Raw genomic sequence first — 26,716 nt, 5'->3', positions numbered from 1 at the left:
GTGTATGAATTATTCACATTGGGACATTACAGTCGAATGCCGGCTGCGACTATTTGGGTATAGGTACATTAATACGATTTATATAGGGTTTTGTTGATACCCGTTTCGCGCTTAAAACCACGGTAAAGATATTTAAAAATAAAAAAAAATATGGAATGTTTTATAACGATAATTATAATATTTAAGCTCACACGCAATGCAGGCAAAATTTTACAAGAAATTTGCAAAGTTATGAGTGTGGTCATATGGGGAAAAAAATGAATAACATTTTGTAATGGAGTATTGGATGCGCTCTTGAAGCGGGCCCCTAGGCCATGATCTTTGGCACCCCCCCTACCCATCGCTACAGTTAAAGGCGGTGGGACCTTTTACATCGTTTTTAAATGTTGTTTTACGTAAAATTAAGGGTAGTATAAGGTGTATTTTTACTGATTTTTTTGTATTGTTCAATAAATCCACTTGAATTATGGAGTTGTCTAATATCGACATACAGTAATAAAAACTCTACAAATAAAATAGCGCCGCAGGCGACTTTTTTCTCATTAGGGCAAATTTGTGATTTGTGTATATTTCACTTATCTGGTCGACCCGTCGCGCCTGCCCCCCAGAGCTCGGGTCTCCAGGCTAGAGCCTTGTCAGGCCCTAATATCTGATAAAGCCTTTAAGAAAATTTGTTGTATTATTAGTGTTGTTGTTAGTCTCCATTATGCATTGTTTTAAATTATATTTCGATGTCGCACAATCCATAGCAAGGTAGGGTGATTACTCATTACTGATTATAAATAATACCATATTATTTTTTATCAACAATAATAATTATAAATGGTAGTATTTCTTATTGTGGATTTAAAAAAACATGATTAAACTATGTTAATTTAAAAAAATAATTCGCTATTTTATGGATGACAGATTAAAATTCAAATGTTATTGTCCATTGACCCAATAGTTGGAAAGAATTACCAATAAACATTTTTCGGTACAGTTCGGTTATGAGGAATACAGCGGCAAACACATTTCGAAAATAGCCGATATACTGGATTATTTGTTAAGTTAACCTAACCTAACCTAACCCAACCTAAACTAACCTAAACTAACCTAAACTAACCTAAACTAACCTAAACTAACCTAAACTAACCCAAACTAACAAATAATCCAGTATATCGTGTATTTTAAAATGTGTTTTCCGCTGTATTCCTCATAACCGAACAGTACCCATTTTTCTCCTTCCCGTAAAACAATTGCTGTTATTGTGCAAAAAAATTCTCAGGAAACGGACAATGTCCTCACTGGGTTGCAGAAGCAATAAAAGAAAGTGTCTTTGTAATGGCAAAGTCTGACCTTGACCAATGCAATATCATTGTGGGCGTAGATGTCGGAAAAGACGGCGTAGTCTTCTTGGCAAATGACCTTGCTAATCTTCACAATGGTAGGTCCGGAGACAGACGTGTTTCTGACGCCATACTGCACTGTTGCGTACGGCTCCTTCAAACTGTAAAAAATGCCACATTCATTAGTTAATAATTACAAGATAAAAAGAACTTTTTATATACCAAATTTTAAAAATTTTCTGTTAAATCATATAAACTTGACAATTCTATGTATTAATAAATACTTTTTTTGTAGTTGATTGAAATACTGAATAAACATAGAATACTGAAATGTAATTTTGACATTTAATATTGATTTCCATAGTAATGCACGTATATATTAATAATTTAGTTGCTAGGACCCCCTTAACAACCAATAATAGTGTTTTACTTTTTACGATTTTTTCCGAAATAACTTTCCATACAAAACAGAATTAACTGAAAATTAATTCAATTCTCCTTAAAGATGGCCAAAAAGTATTAAAATAATGCATTGTCGTCGTGTTCTAATATATTCTAAAAGTTTTAGATGTATCGCTAGCCGGGAAGTTTGTTAAAAATCTTCAATCGTCCAATACAAATCTTGGACAAACAAAAAAAAATGTACTGGACACACAAGAAAAAATGTGTACTGGACAAACAAGAATACGATCTAATAAAAACGTGGTAATAAAGATGCGCTTCGTTTAAGAACACTTGATATTGTTATTGATATAACGTGGAATCTGAAAATAATATGTTAAAATAAACATAATATCATAAATGTTGAAACAGATTATTTAGAATCGATTGAAAAAGCTATGATATGTCCAATTATAGTGAAGTTAGGTTATTATTATATTGAAGAAAAAAAATGTACTCTATAACGTGATAAAATATCAATAAATTATAGATTATATAATAATATAGTATACATGTATATATTATTATAGTCAGGTAAATTGAAATGCTTTGGATATAAACTAATGTAAGTTCGATTTGGATACGTAAAAAAAATTGAAACCTAAAATAATATTCATTGAAAAAATAAAAAACAAAAAAAATATTTTAGAAAATAGTGCGTCTGTGCAAGTCTTGCGCTGTGTTACAGACAGGTGAATCAATACATGTGGCGAAGGCTCCATACAAGGTGATTATTTAAAGCTTACCTTCTTAAGGTAACTATTTTTTGATTATTTTATATTCTACTAGCTGAAGTACCCGGCATCGCACATGGTCGCTTCGAGGTTATATTTATCTTAGATATTTAAAAAATAATAAGAAGTAATTATTTTTTTAATATTAAAATATCTGTGTAATACAATACGGCAATATGAAAATAATTTTAATAGGAGTAAAGGTCAAACAAAATACCACTAAATTAAAATCGAATCCAAAATATGCAAACGTTATTAATATTATTAATATGTAGTAAAAAAAAAAAATCAAAATTGCATGGAACAAATAACCAACAAACATTGTATTTTATGTAATACTAATTTAGAAACCTTCGCAGGTGTGCGCACGACAACTGACAAAAGTTTCATCGCAATCGGATGAATGGTATATGAACGCATACGAATAGAAGAAGAAGATGATTATCTAATTCAGAAACTTTGTGGGCATGCGCACGACAACTCACCAAAGTTCCATTGTGAATAGAAGAAGATAAAATAGAAGAAGAAGAAGACGATGGTTATTCTAATTCAGAAACCTTCGCGGGGCTTGGCACAATTATTGACGAAAGTTCTATTGCAATCGGATGAATGGAATAGAAATAAAAGAATGAAAAAAAAGAATAGAAAAATATAAAATAAAATAAGAAGATGGTTGTCCTAATTCAGAAACCTTTGCGGGTGTTACCACAACAACTGACGAAGGTTTCATCGCAATCGGATGAATAGTGTAGGAACCATACGAATAAAAGAAGATATAATGAAGAGGAAGAAGAAGATGGTTGTACTAATTCAGAAACCATCGCAGGTTTTGGCACAACCACTAATGAAAGTTTAATCGCAATCGGATGAATGGTATAGGGACCATACAAATAAAAGAAGATAAAATGATATCGAAGAAGAAGAAGAATAGGGTTGTACTTATTCAGAAACCTTTGCGGGTGTTACCACAACAACTGACGAAGGTTTCATCGCAATCGGATGAATGGTATAGGAACCATACGAATAAAAGACGATATAATGAAGAAGAAGTAGAAGGAGATGGTTTTTCTAATTTAGAAACCTTTACGGGTGTGCGTAAAATAACTGACGAAAGTTTCGTCGCAATCAGATGAATGGTATTGCAACCATACGAATAAAAGAAAATATAATGATGAAGAAGAAGAAGATGATGATTTTTCTAATTCAGAAACCTTTACGGATATGCATACAACCACTTACCAAAATTGCATCGCAATCGGATGAATGGTATAGGAACGCATACGGGACAGATAGAAAGACAGACAGACAGACAGACATTCATTTTTATATATAAGATATAGCCTATACTCTTCGCGGAAGTGCAAGCAATAAGTTAACAAAGTTTTATCGCAATCGGGTGAACAGTATGGCAGCGCATATAATACGAACAAACAAACAAACAAATATTAATTTTTATATTTCAGATAGAAGATAAAAATAATTTAATTTACCAACGACAGATCGTCGGTAATTTTCCACAAAAACGTATCTCATTTTTTGTCAGTTTTGAGTCGTTTGATTCAATGAATTCAGAATTTGAATACGCACATATTCCACTAACACGTATCTCAAAACATTCGTTATAGCATAATAGATTTATGCAATAACAAAAGACTTTTATAAATATTAGAAACTCGTATCGTGAGTTACGTGTTTGTAAGTATGCAGAATACTGAACTGCGACAGATGATTATAATGAAGCACCACTTTCTCGTAAGTCAAGATACGTGTTTACTGCCGTAATATTGTGGAATGATTCACAGTAAAGTTGCAACGCATTCTCGTATCTCTGATAATATGATTGATCGGTCAAAAGTATAATGCGATAGATTGAAGAGACATAACATTTTTTTCATGAAAATATGTGTAACTATTCTAAATGGATATTTCATAGAAGAAAATTTATTTCTGGGTTAAAAACTGAGAGAATAAACTTGTTATTTGCCTCTCCTGAAAAGTTGTATGTTTGTGATACGTTTTTTAGAAAATGAACGACGAGATATCGTATAACATGTTGGAATGTATTTTACAGATAACAAAACAATCTGCAAAGGTTTTAAAAAATATATACCACAGCGCGACATCTATCTTGACGTAAATAAAATAAATGTCGGATTATTTCTCAAGAAATTGTGATATTTCTTCGTATGTAATTTACGTCACGTAACCTCGGCCAGTCTATCAAATTGTATGTTTATGTTTATGAACATATTTATGTTAGGCTCCTATTGCAGAATTTAAAACCTTCGCGCTGTCATGACTGCACTGCACTTTGTCCAAAACAATTAATTAGATAACTTTAAAAAAAAAATCTATGGCGTTTAATCGCATATTAATAAATATAGATTGTTTTTAAAAATTAAAACAAATTTTATCTAATATTTTTGATGTATAAAAATGTTTTGAAAAATACGTAATTGAAACTTATCGCTCAATTTTTATGTCGTCAGTGAATTTTTAAAGTTTCATTGAAATGGTGTGTCATTGTCATTAGTGTGTACATATTCATTAGTAGTAATATCGTATTATCTTCTTTATTCCCGTAAATATACCTGACAAGTGTGCTCTTTTTCTCAGATCTCCACATCCAATATCTTTCCAAAAGTAACCCTTCGCCACTGATATAATATAGGTAAATACATCTTATAATAATTAATACACTAAATATTACTTACAAAATGACGACGAAATTTCTTACCTGCATTCATTTTAAATTTTGTAACCTATTCTATTAGTTGTAAAATACTAAACTCTTTTTCGACCTTTGTTCTTGTTAAAATGATGTTTATGATAATAATAATAAAATTGTGACACATTTTTTTTTGAAAAGCTAGTTTCTAGATACTTTTTCAATTTTGAAAAAATCGACATTTTATTCTGCCATCTAGCTTATTTTCATACCCTATCTGGCATTTATTATTTTGGGAATGGCAGTTGGAAAGACTGACTGTGAACCGGTGGAAATTTATTTAGTTATTTTTTAATTTAAATTCGTGGAATTATATGGCCAGAGCACATATCTATTTTCATATTAATACTATCGACCTAAGGTACTTACTTGATGGAATTTGAAATACAATTCTTAATTTAAATTTAATTAAAAATTGAAGATGACGAAAGGCGAAACCCGGGTCGTAAAAAATGACTCAAACACAATAGTACAAAACTAGGATCCATTAGCATTAGAATATCTATTTTTATTTATTCCCTACCAACATAGTAATTATTTAAGTCCAATTAGGAGTTAGGCATATTTTACTGAACGCTATCCACACTATAGCTAGTTTATAGGAAGTTATTTCTGTGTTTCTCTTAGTGCAACTGTCTTGCAGCGCTAGTTTTTTACGACACGGTTTACGGGATGTATCGGATGGTGTAAGGAACGCATGTTTAGATAACATTGGCTATGACTGTTTATATTTTTTAAAGATAAATATAATATATTAAATATTAGTCGCTTACTTAACCAAATAGAATTATGCTTTCCAATTAATATACATCGAAAAATAACATGTGAATTTTCCAGACCCGGGATTTGAACAAAAGACGAATGACTTTACAAATGGACACGATACAACTCGTCTACTGTGGGTACAATAAATGATTAGAACGAAAGAACATAATATGATGAAATTTAATATTCACTTAGGCACTGATTATTTTTTTATAATGTATCTACAGTTTATTATATTAAAGCTAATTTCTGATTATATTAATACAACATTTTCACAATAAGATAATATATTATATTAAATTAAATTAAATTTAAATATTATTTTTGTACAAAAACTGATGTTTTTTATTTGGAGTAAATGCGACGCTAATATATGCGATATATTTCAATGCAATTATTAATATAAGGATCGGACATATCGGAAATATATATTTCGTTACAATTCATAAAGTAAATAACCATATTCCACCTAAGGGGAGCATGTGGGTTTTCACATAGTGGAGATTGAATTATAAAAACATTTTTACGTGGAGTAGCTTCAGCCATTCACCTAACCGAACTGCGTCGGATCAAATACATAAAGACAGACGGTCTACCAATTAGACTATCGGATAGGTGCAACGATTACATACCCAATATTTTATAGTAGGCATTATAATAAAGGTATCCTTAGTTACTTACGTTGTAACTTCATTAATTTATCATCATTAGCCAGGGTCGATCCACTGCTGGATGAAGGCCTCCACTATGTATATCCACTCTTCTCGGTCCCTAGTTCTTTGCTGCCACGTACATCCATCGAACTTTATGAGCTCGTCTAGCCAGAGGGGTTTAGAGCGTTCCCGTAGGCATTTAGTGCCTCTTGGGTACCACTGTATAGCGGAATCTGTCCAGCGATTGTCCACTCGCCGAGCGACATGTCCAGTCCATTGTCATTTATTTCACCTACGTAGCGACTTCTATTACATCGCGTACTCTTGTCTTCTTTCTTATCCATCGGAATCTTTTTTGATTTTTATGCGTAATGCCCAACATGTACCTTTCTATGGCACATTGCGCTACCCATATTTTACAACGTTTTTATTAGCTCGTATTATTATTTGTCCGGTAGATGTTTATCCGGTACAAATCTTGCAATCGATTTTTAACTAACCTCCCGACTAGCTAGACATTTGAAACTTTTGCAACAATGCATTCTTTTAATACTTTTAGGCGTCTTAAAGTAGAATTGAATTTATTTTCTGTCAATTCTGTTTTGTATGAAAAGTTATTTTGGAAGAAATCCGTAATCCAATCCACTATTATTGGTTGCTAACTGGGTCATCCTAGCAACAAAATTATTAAAATATACGTGCGTTACTATGAAAATCAAAATGACATTTCAGTATTTCTATATTTGTTTGTTTGTTTGTTTTTTATTTACTTCATATCAAGTAGAAGTTTGAGCATATTGAGCATAATAATTCAACAAAAAATTTAAAAACGTTGTATATAAAAAGTTCTTTTTATCTTGTAATTAATTTGGATTTGTTTTACATTAAGGGTCCATGTTTATATGCATACGTGAGCATCGGAAGCACACATTGGTTGAACACAAGAGGGCCCCCAGGCTAGGATCTTTGACGGGCTCCCTACCTGTCCCTAAAGATAAAGGCAGTGTGACGCTCTGCAATAGCGTTTTCCAAATGGCGTACGCGGTAAAATTAATGTGTACTTTTTACTATTCGAGAGAATTTGTGATGTGTGTTTAAATCACTTATCTGGTCGATTCGCCGCGCCAGCTCCCCCTTTGTGGGGGCCATGTATACCACCCATCAACGCCACTTACGGATGGTATAATAATTTGCACTATTAGCGTCGTTTTATTTGTCGGTATTGTGTGTAAAAAAATATTGTAAAAAATGCACTTGCTAATATAATCTTCAGTCAAAGTAAACCTCAAACCATCGGTTAGTATCAAGTCTTCACCACTAGTAGATACTGTTTCAAATAAATTTTATTATATTATTTTTAACAAGTTATTTTAACTCTTTATTGAAAAATATTTTTCCATTAAAAATTTTCCCCAGGCAGAGAGAGATATCGATGTTATCATAACCTTCGATTTTATACGGCCTTGAACGTTGTGCAACGATATTGAAATGCAGCTGCGTAAAATAAAATCCAGGATGCGGTATAATGCAATTACGTAATGGCTCTGATTGATTTTGCAATCCATCATTCAAATCAGAAGGTTGCGCTAAATATTAAAATATTATGGAAAATATTTCTACGGTGACCATATCATTTTCCTGGACGGGTACGTAGTAATATTCAATTCTATTAAATTTTTTTTAACGAATTGTGGATATTATAAATTATAAGTTCAATACGTTCACAACATGACATGAAATATAAATATAAAGAAAAAGTGGTACAGTTCGGTTATGCGGAATACAGCGGAAAACACATTTTGAGAATAGCCGATATACCTACTGAATTATTTGTTAGGTTAACCTTACCAAACCTAACCTAACCTAAACTAACCTAAACTAACCTGAACTAACAAATAATCCAGTATATCGGGTATTTTCAAAATGTGTTTTCCGCTGTATTCCTCATAACCGAACTGTACCGAAAAAGTAATAAAAATGAATATATAAAAAGAGAACATAATAATATAAACATACAATTATTCATGTTATTGAAGTTCAAAGAAGTACATACACCGAGTTCGCTAAGGAGACCCTATTTTAAGAATATATAAAATAGCGTCCACCTAAACTCACCCTCACGCAAGTGGAATATTCAACACCCGAAGCAATTTGGTTGAACATAGTTATCGCCTCTCAATTTTGGAATTACCAGTGCGTCTTTTAAGAAACAACACCGCGTAAGTCCCCATTTTGCGATTTTGAGTTTTGAATAACATTCGGTAGATAAAAAAATCCTACACCGTGTTCCTTCTATGGAAAAATTCTTTTTGAATGAAAAAATGTTTTTTTAACTAAACACAAAAAAAAAGTTAAAAGGTATCAATTTTCAATTTTTTGAGACGTTTTTTGTTTCCCCTGAAAATTTTAATTAATTGACTTCCGCGGTGTTGTTTCTTAAGCGACGCACTGGCAGGTTGGTTCTGCATCTTGGGAGAATAAACAACTAATGCTCTCTATTTCTAAGATAGTTATCAGGGACATACAGGTCAACACTGCCTATAATGGCATAGTTCTCATTTATACCTCGTATAAGTTGAAAAAAATACGTAGCTAAATAAAGATTTCTTCTAAATTGCAGACTGCAGTATGTAAGCATACCTAAGAGATAATCTGTAGTCTGAAAGAATGTAGTTTAATAAGTTATTTGGAGATCGCAATAAGATTTTTGAATAATAAAATGCATATCTGGTTACAATGGAATCTATATTTATAATTATAAAATAAAAATATGTATAACTCTAAATATATAAATCTTTTTTAATAAAATCGAAGGTTTCAATTTTGTAATGCTGACGTGGCGTGGCGTCCATAATTCATTCGACCACCGACGACGCAGCAATCGTTTAGAAGAGGATTCTTTTCCTCGACCGAGTGAGTAAGGGTATAGGACGATTTGGCGCTGGGTCAACTGGACGCCACGCAATTCGAAAATAAATAGACGTTAGGTACTTATAGGTACTTTATAAAAATATTTTATATTATTATATTATGATTTAATAGTTTGTGAAAATTTTAATCTGCACACGTAAATAATGATTTAATTGTGCATATGTTTAAGTTCCAACGAAAAAAGAGTTTTTTATTTTTATATAAAGCCTTAGGCATGGTAATTCTCAATCCGCAATAAAAAAAAACGTTATGCTAAGAGTAATTAAAAATATCGGTACTGTTCGGTTATACGGAATACAGCCGAAAACGCATTTTGAAAATAGCCGATAAACTGGATTATTTGTTAGTTTGGGTTAGGTTAGGTTAGGTTAACCTAACAAATAATCCAGTTTATCGGCTATTTTCAAAATGCGTTTTCGGCTGTATTCCGTATAACCTAACAGTGCCAAAATATTAAGTAGTAGATAGAAACTGATTAAAATCCCTCGTCTTTGTTCTGTATACGTGTCTACGACGGTGCGGCGTCCGATTGGGTGATTATTTTTTGATTTTGTTATATTATGGTCACCCTAGTTTATTTTGAAAAGCGGCAATGGAAAAGTTTATGTTTGATTAAAATCAAATCCATCAACGAATATTAATTTGTGTGGAGTACCAGTGAGTTATTATGATACACCGATATCGATTTTATCTTAATTTTGTTTTTAATAAAAAAGATTTCAGTGGAAATAAAATACGCCACAGGCAAAACATTCGAATTCATTATCTACAACCTACACAGTTTGAATATTTTAATTAATTAATACCGCCTATATACTGTTTGATATTATATAATATTTTGTTTCATTTATACAATACGAGGTGATTCATTTATTTACACGCATAAGTAGGTATATTGTATTTCTATCATCATGATCATCTATAATATTGCAGTTTTTTTTACAACGTTTTTATTAGGTCATATTCTTGTTTGTCCAGTACAAATCTTGCAATCGATTTTTAACTAACTTCCTGACTATCTAGACATTTGAAACTTTTAGAATATAACAGAACACGATGCCAATGCATTTTTTTTAAATACTTTTAGCCATCTTTAAGCAGAATTGAATTCATTTTCAGTTAATTCTGTTTTGTATGGAAAGTTATTTCAGAAAAATCCGTAAAAAGTAAAAGACTATTATTGGTTGCTAAGGGGGTGGTCTTGCAACAAAATTATTAATATATACGTGCGTTACTATGGAAATCAAAATGAAATGTCATTAAGACATTTCAGTATTCTATATTTGTTGTTTGTTTATTTTTTATATACTTCATATCAAGTACAAGTCTGAGCATATTGAGCATAATAATTCAACAAAAAATTTTAAAACGTTGTATATAAAAAGTTCTTTTTATCTTGTAATTTTTTCCCACCAATTTTAGGGCGGATTTGTGTACTGTCTAGTCAGGCATGGCCATCCCGCGGCTCAAATGAAGATTTTTTGCGCCTCATTGCGTCGGTTTTCAGCTTTCTATATTTTGCATTTTGGTATTCATACAATAAAAATAAATCTCGTAAATTTACCACATTTATATTATACTTTATGAAATTACAACTTTCTTGTTGTGCTGCGTGCTGGTACCTGTTTTTATGCTTATGCCGGCTCCACACACTCCGTACTTAAGGGGATCACAAATATGCCAACAGAGAAAAACATCGATTTTTATAAAAAATATAAATGTGTATAACTTGAAATCATTTTTATTTATATGAAATTTTATTTAAGTATGTTCCCAATATTTAAGCTGGAACTGATATAAATAAAAAGGATTTAAAGTTATACACATTTATATTTTTATAAAAATCGATGTTTTTTAAAAAAGATACGAAAAATATTAAAACTATGAATTAGCCAAAAATCTAAACGTTGAAAATTTGAAAACTTAATAAACTAAATTTTAAAATTAAATATAACCATAAAAATAATGTAATAATAACGTAACCTATGTACCAAATATGTGACAAATCACATTTTTTTTACAATTGTAAGTTTATCTTTGACTTAAAAAAATATATATTTTTAATGTTTTCAGATACATATTTATTAATTAATACAGCTGAAATTTTAATTATCAAAAAAATCTCAAATTGGAAGCTTCGTATTTTTCCGCTAGGTTGTTGGCATATAATTATGATCCCCCTTAATAGTGACCGTAAAAATTTTTTTAAAATAATGTTCTAATGAAGTCACAAAATTAATTAAAGAATTCGATAACAGATTCGCATTTATGCAAAAGTATGAGGAAAAGTTCAAAATATTCTTAACTCCATTTAACGTGGAGGAATCAGCGCCTCGAAATTTACAAATGGAGCTAATAGAACTGCAATCAAGCATAGAGTTAAAGTGAATGTTCGAAGGGAATAAGCTTGACTTGTATCAGTAGTATATCCTCGAAGATAAATTTTCAATATTAAAACGACTGTCAATGTACATTACAGTAGCATTTGGGACTACATATCGCTGCGAATCGTTCTTTTCGAAATTAAATTAAAAAACGAAGTTTCGTAGCAGGTTGCTCGATGAAAACACGACCAATCAACTGCGATGCGCGTCGGCTAAATTACCAGTCAATATGAAAAAGATATCAAACCATATACAAAAACAAATGTCACATTAATTATAAGGTAATAAAATATTTTGAATAAGTGAGTTCTTTGTTTTATTTTTTTATATGAGTGGCCCACCTAAGCTCACTAATATTTTTTTAGGCCCACCCAACGATTTGGGTCGGGCACCCCAGCGGGTCTATTCTATCCACAAGCCTGCTTTCGGTCCTCTACGACAGCTGAATAGGGTAGAAAAGTATCGACTTGTTAACACTTATTGTAACAATTACAATAAGTTAACCGTCTGAACTGTCAAAACTGTCTATCTCGGTCTAAAATTTATCACACCCACGAGAGGTGCTGTTAAAACATAGTACTATTGTAACAATTATAACTAAATTATTGTAATTGTTACAATACGTGTTAATAATTCGATACTTTCCTACCCTATTTAGCTGCCGTAACGGACCGAAAGCAGCCTTGTGTATAGAATAGACCCGCTGCTAGAGTTGCTATTTTATCAGGCTGACGACATCTAAAGCATTGAATACGTTTGTACACTATTTTAGCAGATCGTACCAAAGGTACAAATCAAGTGTTTTTACCGTTATAATATCAATGGGGCTTGTAAATCGACGAATTATTATAAAGATGATATTTTGACCGAATCAAGCACCGCTTTAGTACAATTAAAATTGTGTGCACGAAAATGCCGAAATAGGCACGCGGTCTGGTTTTTTTTATCACGTCGCTATTTCTCGTAAGTTGTCATCTATTGTTGGCCTGCTTCATTCAGTTCTATGAGAAAGCCAATTCCTTATCCTTCTTTTTTATTTAATACCTCTATGGTTCGGTAGAATACATCACCTAGCACGTAGCCACTAAGCAAGGCACCTACCTATGTGGCCTTAGCCTTAGCGAAATCGCCGTCAAGAGTCGTAAAAAGTTAAATAAAATATATTTGACATAAGGCTATGTGGTAATATAATCAGTAATCACTTTGATTTTAATTAATCCTGTCGTCAGTTCAGTTTTATTTACGGCGTAATTATATCCGTTCGTAGGTCCAGATTACAGAGGCTTCAACTTTTTACATCGGTGGGCAATTTCCTTCAATCGCGATGCTATCGCGAACTGGAGACGATCTTTCATTTGACCTTGACCTTTCCGTTCGCAGGCTCAGGATTGTGTCAAGATAATTGCATCATTAATTTTCCGTGCCACCGAATACCAGTTGCATAGCGGCACGTGTCAAACAAGGGCTGCAATCCCGTACTGAACATTCAGTCCCGAGATTTGTATTTACGATCTCGAATTCGCGATATTAGAGTTGATATTTTTTTCAAAAAAACTATATTTTTCAGCGGCTTCAATGCGAATTCATACTATAGGAAGAATTTATATGTTTTGATTTGTATTACTTAGAAGAAAACCAATGTTTTAATAATTTTTTACTGTAAACGAGCGTATCCAATTTTAAATAAAATTAAAGAAATAATTATTAAAGTGAAAGTAAAATTTAAATAAAAGTTGTTGTATTTTACCACGTTTTTATTAGCTCGTATTCTTGTTTGTCCAATAAAAATCTTCAAATCGATTTTTAACTAACTTCCCGACTAGCTAGACATTTGAAACTTTTAGATATCATACCAGAACACGATGACAATGCATTCCATTTTAATACTTTTAGCCATCTTTAAGCAGAATTGAATTCATTTTCAGTTAATTCTGTTTTGTATAGAAAGTTATTTCGGAAAAAAATCGTAAAAAGTAAAACAATATTATTGGTTGCTAAGGGGGTCCTAGTAACTAAATTATTAATATATACGTGCGTTAATATGGAAATCAATATGAAATGTCAAAATGACATTTCAGTATTCTATATTTATTCAGTTTTAAATAAAAATACTGGACCTCAAATGCTGCAGAATATTAAAGCTGTTTTGCAAAATCAGATTCCTCAGATGTTTAAATTTTTTCTACTTCAGAAATAGTTTCATTTACATACGCAATAATAACATCTGTAGAAGTGGAAAAAAGTTTTTCTAATCTAACATCATATCATTATCAAATCTATATCTTAAGATCAATTCCTTATCTAAGATCAAATCGTCAATGATTCACTTTTGAAAATTTGAAGCATTATTTTGTTATTTATTGTAATAAAGCGTTTTCTGCTTGTGAATAAATAATAAAAAAAATACACTGTTGAAATATATATGATTTACTGTAATAGATACTTATTTAAATTTTTAGCACCTATTTTTGTTTTTTAGTACATATTTATAAAATTTTAATAACATATTTTCCAATTATATCTACATATTTTAGGTACTTATTATTCATTTTTTAGCATCTAAAATCCTAAGCCTAGTCATCCCCTTAAACTACTACTGAAGACTAAAAGAATCAAAGTAAACGATTCTGGTCATTAACGTCTGGATCTATTCATACGAAATTCATAAACAGAAAGACATCGATGAACGTTGATAAAATAGTAACTCTACCTACATTGTAATAAGGGTGATGATACAAATCTATTTTAATCTTTTTGTTGTCTTATTCTTATACGAGGGAATATATTATTATTGGAATGAGTAATTTCGTTATCTAATCGTCTCAGATGAAAATCACGTGAAAGCTAATTCTGGCATATTTTATCGGGATTTTAAGCCCTGACATATGCAGTTCAAGGTAATGAATCTGGAATAGTCATAGAGTTATTCTGTGATAAATATATAATATACGTATTATATATCCTTGAACTTTATTAGTTATTAACTGAAGTGTTATTTGTTCCCATTTACAGAAAGCTCTCTGCTTCTCGGTCATGGAAATAATTGTAGATTTTCCGAGAAATAGAAATAGAATCAGAAATATGCATGAATAATATTACCAACAATAACTGCATGCAAATAATATGAAATTCCTCCCGGAGAAATTCCACAATCGAGATTCTGTTATTCGAGAACCGACTAAAAATGAATTTTGATATTGAAGTTTACTTTAGAGTCAATATTTTTTCGTATTTTACTATCTAGTATTTGGTGACATTATATTATAAAACAGCATGCGACCTTCTTTCACGACTCATGTGTTTTGAGCTTTTGGCTTATATGATATACTTTGGTTTCTCTGGATACTTCGTGTATTGCAGTACCTTAAAATTTACTACTTACAATAAAATTTTCGAGAGTGGTATAATATGGGATAAATTTAAACAGGTGTAATAACATATACTTTATATTATTTTAAATATAATAATATAAATAGATAATTACAAGATAAAAATAACTTTTTATATACCACGTTTTTAAATTTTCTATTAAATCATATAAACTTGACAATGCTATGTATTAATAAAAACTTTTTATTGTACTTGATAGAAATACTGAATAAATATTATAGAATATTCAAATGTCATTTTGACATTTCATATTTATTTCCATAGTAACGCACGTATATATTAATAATTTAGTTGCTATGACCCCCTTAGCAACCAACATTAATAACTTTCCATACAAAACAGAATTAACTGAAAATGAATTCAATTCTGCTTAAAAATGGCTAAAAGTATTAAAATAATGTATTGTCGTCGTGTTCTACATATTCTAAAAGTTTCAAATGTCTAGCTAGTTGGGAAGTTAGTTAAAAATCTTCAATCATCCAATACAAATCTTGGATAAACAAGAAAAATAAATGTACTGGACACCCAAGAAAAAAATTGTACCGGATAAACAAGAATACTAGCGAATAAAAACGTGGTAAAATAAAATAAATAATCTAAACGTAAAACATAAATAACTTAAATAATCAATTTATACCTATACTTATATTATTAAGTCCTAAGCCAAAGTTGGATTCTATGGCAACTGGTTTGAGCGTTTTTATCTTATTAATAAGGTTTGTGGTCGACAACTCGACACTTTGCGATAGTGGAACCTCCGTCGTCACATATAATCGCGGCATTTGGGTGAGCATAATGCCTCTAGCGACAGAATGTGAAAAGTGCAATTTAATACATTTTAGATACTTACTCACAATTTACTAAAAACATTAAAACGAAAAATATTTATTGGTATATTTTTTTAAGTATAAAATATACGTTAGTTAAATAAATTCAACTTATTATTACATGTTATTATCTTATGGTAATTTTTATCATTAAATTACAGTTTAATCAGTTTTCCTGAAAGCTATAGAAAGATTTTTTAAATATTTCACAAACGTATTTTTTGTACTGAACGAGACCGCACCAAATCTGATTCTATATAGATACAAAGTATTTTAAGTTAATATAATGTTTTTAGATACCTATGTATTGATTTTTTCGGACGCCAACGATAACCGAGCGGTAATGTGTCGGCTTATAATATCAAGGATCCCGGGTCTGGTAAATTCACATATTGTTTTTCCATGTGTATTTGTATGGTCCTAATAAATTGAGCAAGTGACTAAAATCCATTTCTTGTAAAAAATCTGTCAAGACAACCTCCACTTTGTGGATTCCCACAATAAATAAATGATCCTCTAAGCATCGAATATGGTGAAGTATATATTATGTATTATATGTAAATCAACTATATTAATTATTATTACTAGCCAGTTGGCAACAGAAAGCTTGGTGTCCTAACCAAATAGTGGTTAATTATTAAAAAATATGTGAAAGAAATCTAGATGAGAGATGATGGCATGATTTTTAATTTGTGACGGACTTTCATTCTCCCTAATGGATTTGAAGCTGATTTATCACTTTTTCAACGACTGTCTTTCAGGTGAAAAATCTGGTAGTTTTCTTCAAAATATCAGTAGGTAGGTGGCTAAAATGTATGAACATCAATCATTTTATGTACTGAATTGAATTATGTGAATTAAATGTTATGTATTATTATTTGTGTTATTGTTAAATAAGTTCTTTCATTCATAAAAATATTATGTAAACTTCAATAAACAGATTATCTCACTTTTTTATGGAATATAGTCTAAGTCAGTGGTCGGCAACCGGCGGCTCAAATATACTTTTTTGAGGACCATAAGTAGTTAAGCATATTAACATAAAATTCGGGCCGTATATTAAATTATTTCAAAATAATAATAATTTGTATATGAATAGAATATACATCGGTTTTTATGTTGCAAATTTTTAACTGTAGTTTGTCAACAAGCACAAAATACTATTTGGAATTGATCATGGTGATGTACTCTGCGTGGCTATTAGTTTCAAAAGTGGTAACTTAATTCTGATTGTTCTACTTTTGTATCATATGTAATTACTTACCATAATAATTAAAAATATCAAATCCAGCTCCGTGTGTTGGTAAATTAGAAATAAACCGGAGGTTGATTGCAAAGACATTTATATGCATCGGCCGCCATTTTTTATATTTTACGACTAAACGCTATTAACGTTAACTAAATGTGCTTCAATATGTACACCCACGATGGCTGCGCAGCTTAAGCGTTGACCTATTGCGTCGTGGGTCTCAGGTTCGAATCCTGGGTCTGACAAGAACACATATTGTTTTTCAATTTGTGCATGAGTCAGAGTATGGACCTAATAGGTTGAGCAAGTGGCTGACATCCATTTCTCATAAAAACAAAATCTGTCAATACAAACCTCCACTCTGTGGATGCCCATATGATCCTATTAGGATCGCACATGGTCGAAAAAAAAAGAAAAAATATGCTTGACAGTTATTTGAGATTATTTCCAAATGGCAGAATATGAACGCTATCGACTTTGAAGCTAATATCCTCATGATTAATCTTTTAAAGCGTAAATTAGTAGTAAAAAGTGTTAAATTGTACTTTTCATATTTGTTCTTTCCGAATATACAATGGCGATTGGAGATAACCAAATTGACTCCTGACTACAACACTAGTCAGTTTTTGACGGGACACGATGGATTTGCTGCGAAAATCTACGGGCTTAGACTTGTTACCAGGCCAACATGCACAAAACAATAGGGTGCAAACCACATCCTTTGGGAATGTTTGAGAATGTGCTCCGAGAGGGAAGAGATGCTTAAGTCGCTCCAACCAGCTGTTGTCCGACCAGGTTGACACAGAGATCAATAATTATATTGCATTTAAAAAAAAAAGTGGCGTCTTATTGCGAATGTGATCACAAAGTTTTGTTTGTCTTTCAGTAAGCTCAGTCAAAGTCAGTGGCAAAGAGTGAATGTAGGCTGTTGAGATCCGACATAAATAGTGCAATTTAAACTGTGTCAGTCATTATGTATTTTTTGGTTTTATTGAATTAGGCGTACAGTTTATAGATATTATTGATTAGTTTGTAAAAATAAATCAAACCCTGCCTAAACTAAACCATAATAGTTATGGTATGCTTTGGGTGATCCGACAAAATTGTGAACAATTTTTTATTCATACTTTTATTTGTTTTCGTTGAATTTAAGATACATATTATTACAGATGGTGTTAGTTATTTTTAAATCACTCAGCCCTGCATATCCAAACTATCGCTAAAAATATTCTTCTATCTTTAATATCTAAAATTATGTATTGTTTATTGGCATAATTTTAGATACTTATTTTATAGATAAATAATTATTTTTGACTATTATCTACTATGGCTTAGATTAGGCTGGGTTTAATTGAATTTTAAAAAATAACAAACACTTTCTACACATTGCAGTCTTAGTTTAATGACAACAAATACTTTCGACTGATAAAGCTTAGTATCCATTATTTATGTCGGATCTTACCAGCCTACCTCCACCCTTCGCCACTGGTCAAAGCTCACTCCAAGCCTTGGGTATCTGATCCTGAAACTTTAACTGCTGATGCTTCACATCCAAACGTATTAAGGATTAACGGATTAAGACCGAGTGTTGGGTGAGTTGGTTTGGAGGGGTCCATTTTTGTGTTGCACTTTTCATATACTGTCCCTCAGTGGCTATGCGCCTTTAAGAGCGCTGGAACGGTGAACACCTACCCACTCAATTTATGCGAAAAGACTTTTTTTTTTAAATAAGTATTTCATTAATTAAAAGTGTTCGATCTATTACCGTAGTCATTAATTCAAATTGTAATAAGTATGTGTTTTTAACCGACTATTTTAAATATAATATACAATAATTCACGCGTCTTGCTGGCATCGTCCGTGTGGTTTTGCTTTGCCAAATGCAATGCTATTTGAGTTCTTCGATCGCACAAGCAATCATGCCTTGTAATGAGAATGAGTGCTACAGCAATAATATTCGTCTGTAGGTGATAGCGTGAGATGGCAATACTTCTTCGAGCGCTACTCAATGTCGCCAAGGCGCGTTCCATACTCGAACCGTATAAACGTATAACAAAAAAAAAACTTTGTCTACGAACATTTTCACACACGGTTTATACGTCTGAGTTGCGCGAGCCGCTCAGTAGGCCTATTCTTAACAATTATCACTTTAGCACATTTACGATGTTACCATTGGTCCAAGTTAACACATTTGTTATTCTCGCACACTGTCAATATTATCACTTTAGCGGCAGCTAACTTTCATATCCGGTTTAAACGGCTAACTCCGGCGTGAAGTACGTACGTTATTTGCTGGTATATTATCTATGATTTTCTGACTTCGGTTAAAATCGGCCATGTTCGTGCAGCGTTGTCTCTGGTATTAATACCCGAACGCCGCGAGCTTCGTTTATTCAATGCAGTGTTGCCAACCGTACTATAATTATAGTATTTGTACTATAAATTTAGTCTGCGTACTATGTACGATATAAAACAGGTATAGTACGCCCAAAATACTATAATTTTGAGAAATCGGAAAAAACGTTGCCAATAGAAGAAAATAATCCGTGAGAAGCAAAAAAAAAATAACCCCAATGTCTAAAAAAAGGTGACGTTAATTACTTAACACAGCGATTTCCAAACTGGGTGGCGCGGAGTGTTGCAAAGGGAGGCGCGAAAAGTTTAACACAATTAATGTAGCCTCAGGTTTGCAGTTTGCAAATGCATAGTTTATAAAACGGCCGCTAGTTATAAACTACACAAAAAAACGGTCCTATAAAAGGTTGTTTGCAAACCTTTCTGCAAATATGGAGACTAATTTTATAATCCTTCACTTCTATACTATTGTGAAGCGCAATGGCAATCTTGTAAAAAATTGAATGAAAGGGTCAAATTAATCATAATGTTGAAATTTGAGACAAATTTGTTTAGGAATTTTGTTGTTAAACTTGTCTATTTGGCAGAAATTAAAAAAAAATGTGTGAATAAATCAATCCAAGGACCACTAATGCATTCACTGATTTAAAACGACAAAGTGAAGGCATTCATAAAAAATTGGAGCTTAGGATATCAAAATGACAAAAAAGAAAAAGTTTGCTATGTCTCCACTTTTAAATGATTTCTACGCTAGATATATTGAAGCAAACAAAAATCTATTTACTGAGTTCTTGGTTAGTTTGCTAATGCACTTTCCACATTATTTTATTAATAGCAAAAAAATGTCGGTTTCGGAACTATTAAATATTTTGTTTATGTGGTTGAAAAATCCTGACCCAGGGGTCCGCGTCAGGATGTGGGGTCCATAATACAATCCATTTGTCAATGAACGAAGATAAATTTGGATTGACTACTAACTATTGAAATTGATTGTGCTAATAAACAAGCGTATTCATCAAAAATTAATGTAATATAAGTAGTAAAACCTTGTTTATGTTTGTATTCATAAGTAGGTACATTATTGACTATTTAAAAAGGTGTCTGTATTATTTAATGAAACAAGGGAGGGGGAGGCGCCTCGTTTAGATTTTTTTAAAGGGAGGCGTAGAACATAAAGTTTGGAAACCACTGACTTAACATTTGAATTTTGTCTAAACAAACGAGACGTTAATCATAGATATTTTGTCTAAAAAAACAAGACGTTAATTACCCCACGTTTACTTTTTAGAAAATGCTGAAAATTATTGGTCACTCAACGCGTACTATATTTTTTGCCGAAATACTATAATTTTGAAGGCACTGTACTATAATTCCACTTTCAAAATATGGCAACACTGATTCAATGTCAAACGTCAAACGCGACTTAATAATACTTCAGATATAACCGTCAATAATCAATCGTAACCAAACATATTATAATTGTCATGTCTAATTCGGGAACAGCGGTGATACCACGGTAAGAATATATAATTTAAATATTTGTTTATTACAGTGAATGTGCCAATAAATAACTTATAATGGTATCTTTTATATTGTATTTCAGTGTTGTAGTAACTCGCGGGCCGCGGATTACGACCGCACAAAAAGACCTTCTCGTGCAGTTAATGTACGAGAACCAAAACTTAGCTCTCGGGAGATTTTATGGTCCACTCGGGGGTGAAAGCATGGCGCGAGACTGGAAACGTGTATCCCGGCAATTAGATTCTATAGGCCCATCGAAATCAATTGACCAGTGGAAAACTGTAATTATAAATACTTAATAATAGTAAGCTAAAGTTTAATGTCTTAGCACTTATCAATGTTTACTGGGTAATGTTAATCTTGACACGTTTTATTGTGATTTCCCAGGTGTGGAAGGAGATGAAGCAAAAAGCGCGGAAGAAGAATGGTGACCGGGTCCGCGCTTTAAGTTCAACGGGGAACTGCCACCACGCTGTGGAACTGGATGATAATTCAATCAAAATATTATCCATAATCGGAAACAGTTCCTCAGCGGGGTGGTCCAACCACGAGCTTTGTTTGTCAAGTAATGAATAACAATAAAGGTGCAAATATTAATTGAAAATTATTTTTTATTTATATGTATTTAAATGTATTGATTTATTTTTATTACAGCCACAGACACATATGTATGTCCGCCATTGGAGTTCGTCGATGACGAACGAATGGCGGATACATTGTCTTCGGCTGAGGTCACCCCTTCGCCACCACCTAGAGGTAACATAGCGACATATTGTTTTGGTATAATAAATAGTGTAGTATGTTTGCAATTACTGTTTTATGTAATGTCGTCGAATTATTTTTATTACAGTTACAAATGGATGTCCACTGCCGGACTACTTTCGGTTAGCCGAAGACGTCCCTTCGCCACCACCTAGAGGTAACATAGCAATATTTTGTTTTGGTATAATAAATAGTGTCGTATGTTTGCAATTATTGTTTTATGTAATGTCGTCGAATTATTTTTATTACAGTTACAAATGGATGTCCACTGCCGGACTACTTTCGGTTAGCCGAAGACGTCCCTTCGCCACCACCTAGAGGTAACATAGCAATATTTTGTTTTGGTATAATAAATAGTGTCGTATGTTTGCAATTATTGTTATATGTAATGTCGTCGAATTATTTTTATTACAGTTACAAATGGATGTCCACTGCCGGACTACTTTCGGTTAGCCGAGGACGTCCCTACGCCACCACCTAGAGGTAACATAGCAATATTTTGTTTTGGTATAATAAATAGTGCAGTATGTTGACAATTATTTTATTATGTCATCGATTCATTTTGATTACAGTTACACAATGTCAATGATTTATTTCTATTGCAGCCCGTAACACACCAACACGTGAGGAGGTTCTCACACGTCACTCGGTGGTGCCTAGCTTTGAGGGCACACCTAGAGGTAATAGTTAAATATTGTTTGTGTATAGTAATATATATTAGAATTTATTTCCAGCCAGCAATATTAAACATTATCCGTCTATTTGTATTGCAGTCTATGATAATCACTCGGCCGGTGAAAGTCTGACCCGGCAGGCGACAGAGACGCCTTTACGGCCCACTAGAGGTAAGACATTTGACATAAAACAAAAATCATTCAAAATTCGTCAGTTAGGTTCCACTTAAAAAAACAGTCAGAACATCTTCGGTTTAGGGTTTTTTTTTGTATTTTGGCACATATAAAATGAAATGTGAAAATTTTTATTACAGCAGCGAGATTTAGGCCAGCATCGATGCCGCTCGGTTTGGCCGATACTCACAAACTTATATCGGAGGGTAACCGGATGATGAAGGTACTATTATCATACATTCATTATATAATATGTATATATTTTAACTGTGGTATCAAAATACCTTTCACGTAGGCATCGTGAACGTTTGACTGCATACATACTCGCTTTATACTAATATTATATTATATGTTTATAGTCCATGGAGGGGGCAATGACGTCAATGGCTACAGCAATGACGGTATGTAAACAAACAATAATAGTATATTTGAAAGTCGAAGAAGGCACCACTGCGATATCAAATGAAAGTATATCGGAAGAAAACTATGCAGTATATTTGTTAAAAAGCAGTCCAACAAGATTCATAATATGTTTTATAATTGTTTTTATAGTCACTGTCAACTACTGCGGCAACCATGATGGCGGCATCGGCAACCACGACGACGGCATTGGTGTCCGCTTTGACGGTATGCATAATATCAATATGTATATTATATTACCTTTTCTGTTTTCAAACTTCACCAAATATATCCCAACGAAGGATGTTGAAGAAAATATTTAGCCAAAACAAAAGAACTCGACTGATTGTTATACAGACTATGATTTTGATTTTTTATAGAGGTGTCCTCACTCAATTTCAAGAAAACTTTATTAATATGCCGATTTATTTTTATAGGGCATTGAGAAGTCACTGACGCGGAATTCCCCAATGTATGTGGTAAGTGTTTGTCAAAAGAAACAAGTATAAAAGCATTACTAACAATTTGTTATTGTTAAAATAATACTATATAATCTAGCCACCCCAAAAACCAGACAAATGTCCAATCAGTGAAATCAGCGCATTATAGTGCATACATAGAAAATATGGTAAAAATTCAAACAGGTATTTCATAAAAACAGTTTTTATTGAGAAATTTGTATATTTATAATCAAAATCAAGAATATATTAAATTATACATATTTATATAAGTACTAAGTTTATTGGAATGAAGTGACACAAACACTTTCTTTCTTTGAGTGGCATTGCAATGCATGCCGGGTACTCACTAGTTATATGTAAAATAACCATAAAGCTAACAAAACCACCACATAGCGTATAGCACTGTTTGTGACGTAAGCAATCTGACGTCTCACGTCATTCAAAATGGCTGCTACATCTGTCACTTCAATAATGGATTCCGTACAGCAATATGCAGCAGACATTTGTTGCTGGATTGATGGATTCAATATTTTAATTATTATGATAGCTTGAAGCGATCAATCGGATCAATTAGAAATGTCAAGAAGCGTTACCGGCAAAAACTGTATGTATTGCCATATGGAAATGTATACAGGGGAATACTCCTTTCGTACAGTAGAATTATGTAATCACATAATCACCTGAAATGTTTATTAGATCAATCAATACCAAGAGGAAACAGAGAATGATGAAGGACAATGACAATCTGCTCATTCAGTGCTGACACCGCGACTGGCCATTAGATATAATTAACATGATATTTAAATATTAATTTACAGGTCAGCAGTGATTGTGTTATTAATTTGAATATGTTTTCAACTGAAATCAGGATTTAAATAAATTTGATGAATTGAATAAATATGTAAGTACTGTTGTTTCATTTATTATCCTGCTCCCTCCTCCTATCCTCCTTTAATGTATACGAAATACGGGTTAATGTTAAACCAAACGAAAATGTTTGTTACTGTCAATGCCAGTGGCGAAGGGTGGGGGTAGGCTGTTAAGATCCGCCATAAATAGTGCACACTAAACTTTAAGTTAAAACTCTTTCGTTATGCAATCGTTCCATTTCCAATTTGACCAGTGATTCGTTAAATAATAAATGTCATCTCATAAGCAACAATAACGACCTCGACACGTTCGCTACCATTCGAATTTGAATAAAAATGGGGGCCCTGAAAAGGGCCTTTTGTACGACGATAGATGGATTATTGCATGTAATCATAGACGATACGATTTTTTTTCACGTCTTCTCAGTCTTCTTGGGCAAGAGCACCGCCTGGATATTGGGCAGCACTCCACCCTGGGCGATGGTGACGCCGGAGAGCAGCTTGTTCAGCTCCTCGTTGCGGATGGCGAGCTGCAAATGACGAGGGATGATCCTGGTCTTCTTGTTGTCCAACATTAGCTGCATCTCCTTCGTATATCATATATACGTTTGAATACAGGCTAAATTATTTGGCACATACATGTGGAACGGTGTGGAATGAATTATTGAGCGCTGAAAACGAGCCTGTCCATTAGATACTGGTATAGTGATTGTGTTAATCGTCACCAAAATAGATGTCAACAATTCGTTGACGAGTAGCATATGCCTCCCTTAATCTATTTTGATTCCGCGTCTCATTATACACGAATTCCGATAGGACAGGCTCATCAACAGGTTCTAGATTCGGTATCCTGAAAAAGAAAGAAAAAGATATGTGTTAGCACATGACAGACTCAGTCCAATGTCACATCTATTTAAGTAATGTTTTCATTTACTTGAAACTTCAATAATTACCTATAATGTTGCATCATGTTATGCAGAATACAACACGCATATATTATCTTGGTTGCCTTCTCAGGTTTATAATGGAGGGCTCTATCCCCTCGAAGGCATCTAAATTTTGCTTTCAACACACCGTTCAGTCTCTCTATGACATTCCTTGTTGAGCAGTGGGCAGCCGTATAGCGAGCTTCAGGTGAATCTACCTCGGCACGTAGAATCGGAATGAGCATATATTTTTCTACCGCATACCCTGAATCACCTGAAATGTTTTTTGGATCAATCAATAACAAGAGGAAATGAACAATGACAATCTGTTAATTTTAATATGTTTTCGACTGAAATCAGGATTTAAATAAATTTGAAATGTTTGTTAAGATCCGCCATAAATAGTGCACACTAGTAAAGTTCGACATACCCAAGAGAACAAAATTTCCAACTCTTTCGTTGTGCAATCGTTCCATTTCCACTTTGACCATCGATAGATTAAATATAAATTGGTCATGAACACTGCCTGGGAATCTTGCACTCACTGCCAGAATGTTCATGTCCATATCACATACCTGCATAAAAATAAATGTCGTGTTAATGAATTGTTTGTTTGAGTTATTCGTAATGAAAGTATGGTACTGTTCGGTTAAAGCGGATACAGCGGAAAACGCATTTTGAAAATAGCCGATAAACTGGATTATTTGTTAGGTTAACCTAACCTAACCGAATCCAACCTAAACTAACAAATAATCCAGTTTATCGGCTATTTTCAAAATGCGTTTTCCGCTTTAACCGAACAGTACCGAAAGTATTAAACATAGTAAAATTAATGATTTGTTACCAATTGCACATTTACAGTAAAATTTCCACGGTAATTTTTAAATGATTCTGTCTCCAAGGGTGGCGGGAAAATGCGCACATGAGTGCAGTCAATGCATCCGATGATGCCTGGTAAATGAGCCTTTTCTTGGAATCTGAAATAAAAACAAAGTTTTACCGACACATAATATTGCAGTTCAATCATTATTTGCTTTTTTACTCATGTTGTTGGTACTCTAGTTATATGTAAAATTGTATAAATTGGTCAGAGGGTATCAACACGACACTAAAAATAATGCATTGGTTGGTAAGTACCTACCTCC

At 32.7% G+C, this 26,716-nt stretch overlaps 2 protein-coding genes across 10 annotated transcripts in view; one reads left to right on the top strand and one right to left on the bottom strand.

The window, feature by feature from the left end:
• Window positions 1–19,719, bottom strand: part of LOC147079975 (trypsin-like) — a 39,501-nt gene extending 19,782 nt beyond the window's left edge. For 2 of the 5 annotated variants that reach the window (XR_015071394.1, XM_085952943.1), the window contains exons 1-2: window positions 19,509–19,708; window positions 1,339–1,489 (exon numbers count right to left, since the gene is read on the bottom strand). The gene's annotated coding sequence lies outside the window, so the exon portion shown is untranslated. Of the gene's footprint in view, window positions 1–1,338; window positions 1,490–6,677; window positions 7,322–19,508 lie in introns of all 5 variants that reach the window. The other 3 variants (XM_085953011.1, XM_085953104.1, XM_085953193.1) reach the window with 3 other exon arrangements.
• Window positions 19,720–21,175: 1,456 nt separating this feature from the next.
• Window positions 21,176–24,681, top strand: LOC147079974 (uncharacterized). 5 transcript variants are annotated; one of them, XM_085947427.1, is made up of 14 exons: window positions 21,176–21,301; window positions 21,389–21,587; window positions 21,694–21,871; window positions 21,961–22,062; window positions 22,157–22,225; window positions 22,320–22,388; window positions 22,483–22,551; window positions 22,674–22,748; window positions 22,842–22,913; window positions 23,057–23,139; window positions 23,276–23,317; window positions 23,469–23,543; window positions 23,753–23,794; window positions 24,473–24,681. In XM_085947427.1, exons 1-14 carry the CDS (start codon window positions 21,270–21,272, stop codon window positions 24,515–24,517), a joined length of 1,152 nt encoding a protein of 383 aa, XP_085803553.1. In that variant the 5' UTR covers window positions 21,176–21,269; the 3' UTR covers window positions 24,518–24,681. The 5 variants fall into 5 exon arrangements, with proteins under 5 accessions (XP_085803553.1, XP_085803543.1, XP_085803518.1 ...); XM_085947417.1 differs by having other exon boundaries at window positions 21,178–21,301; window positions 23,276–23,543; XM_085947392.1 differs by lacking the exons at window positions 23,753–23,794; window positions 24,473–24,681 and having other exon boundaries at window positions 21,178–21,301; window positions 23,276–23,727.
• The last annotated feature ends 2,035 nt before the right edge of the window (window positions 24,682–26,716 follow it).

Source organism: Rhyacophila brunnea, unplaced genomic scaffold (genome assembly GCF_057557595.1).
Source record: "Rhyacophila brunnea isolate RB1 unplaced genomic scaffold, BYU_Rbru_1.0 scaffold_1, whole genome shotgun sequence".
NCBI classification, from domain to species: domain Eukaryota; kingdom Metazoa; phylum Arthropoda; class Insecta; order Trichoptera; family Rhyacophilidae; genus Rhyacophila; species Rhyacophila brunnea.
The sequence above is the reverse complement of the archived record's forward strand: the minus strand, read 5'-3'. Positions and strand labels throughout refer to the sequence as shown.

Excerpts from the sequence above, each read along its gene's own strand:
- LOC147079974 (XM_085947392.1), top strand. The coding sequence starts at position 21,270 with ATGTCTAATTCGGGAACAGCGGTGATACCACG. Across the intron at positions 21,588-21,693 it reads CAATTGACCAGTGGAAAACT|GTGTGGAAGGAGATGAAGCA; the intron begins GTAATTATAAAT and ends GTGATTTCCCAG. Across the intron at positions 22,749-22,841 it reads CTTTGAGGGCACACCTAGAG|TCTATGATAATCACTCGGCC; the intron begins GTAATAGTTAAA and ends TTTGTATTGCAG.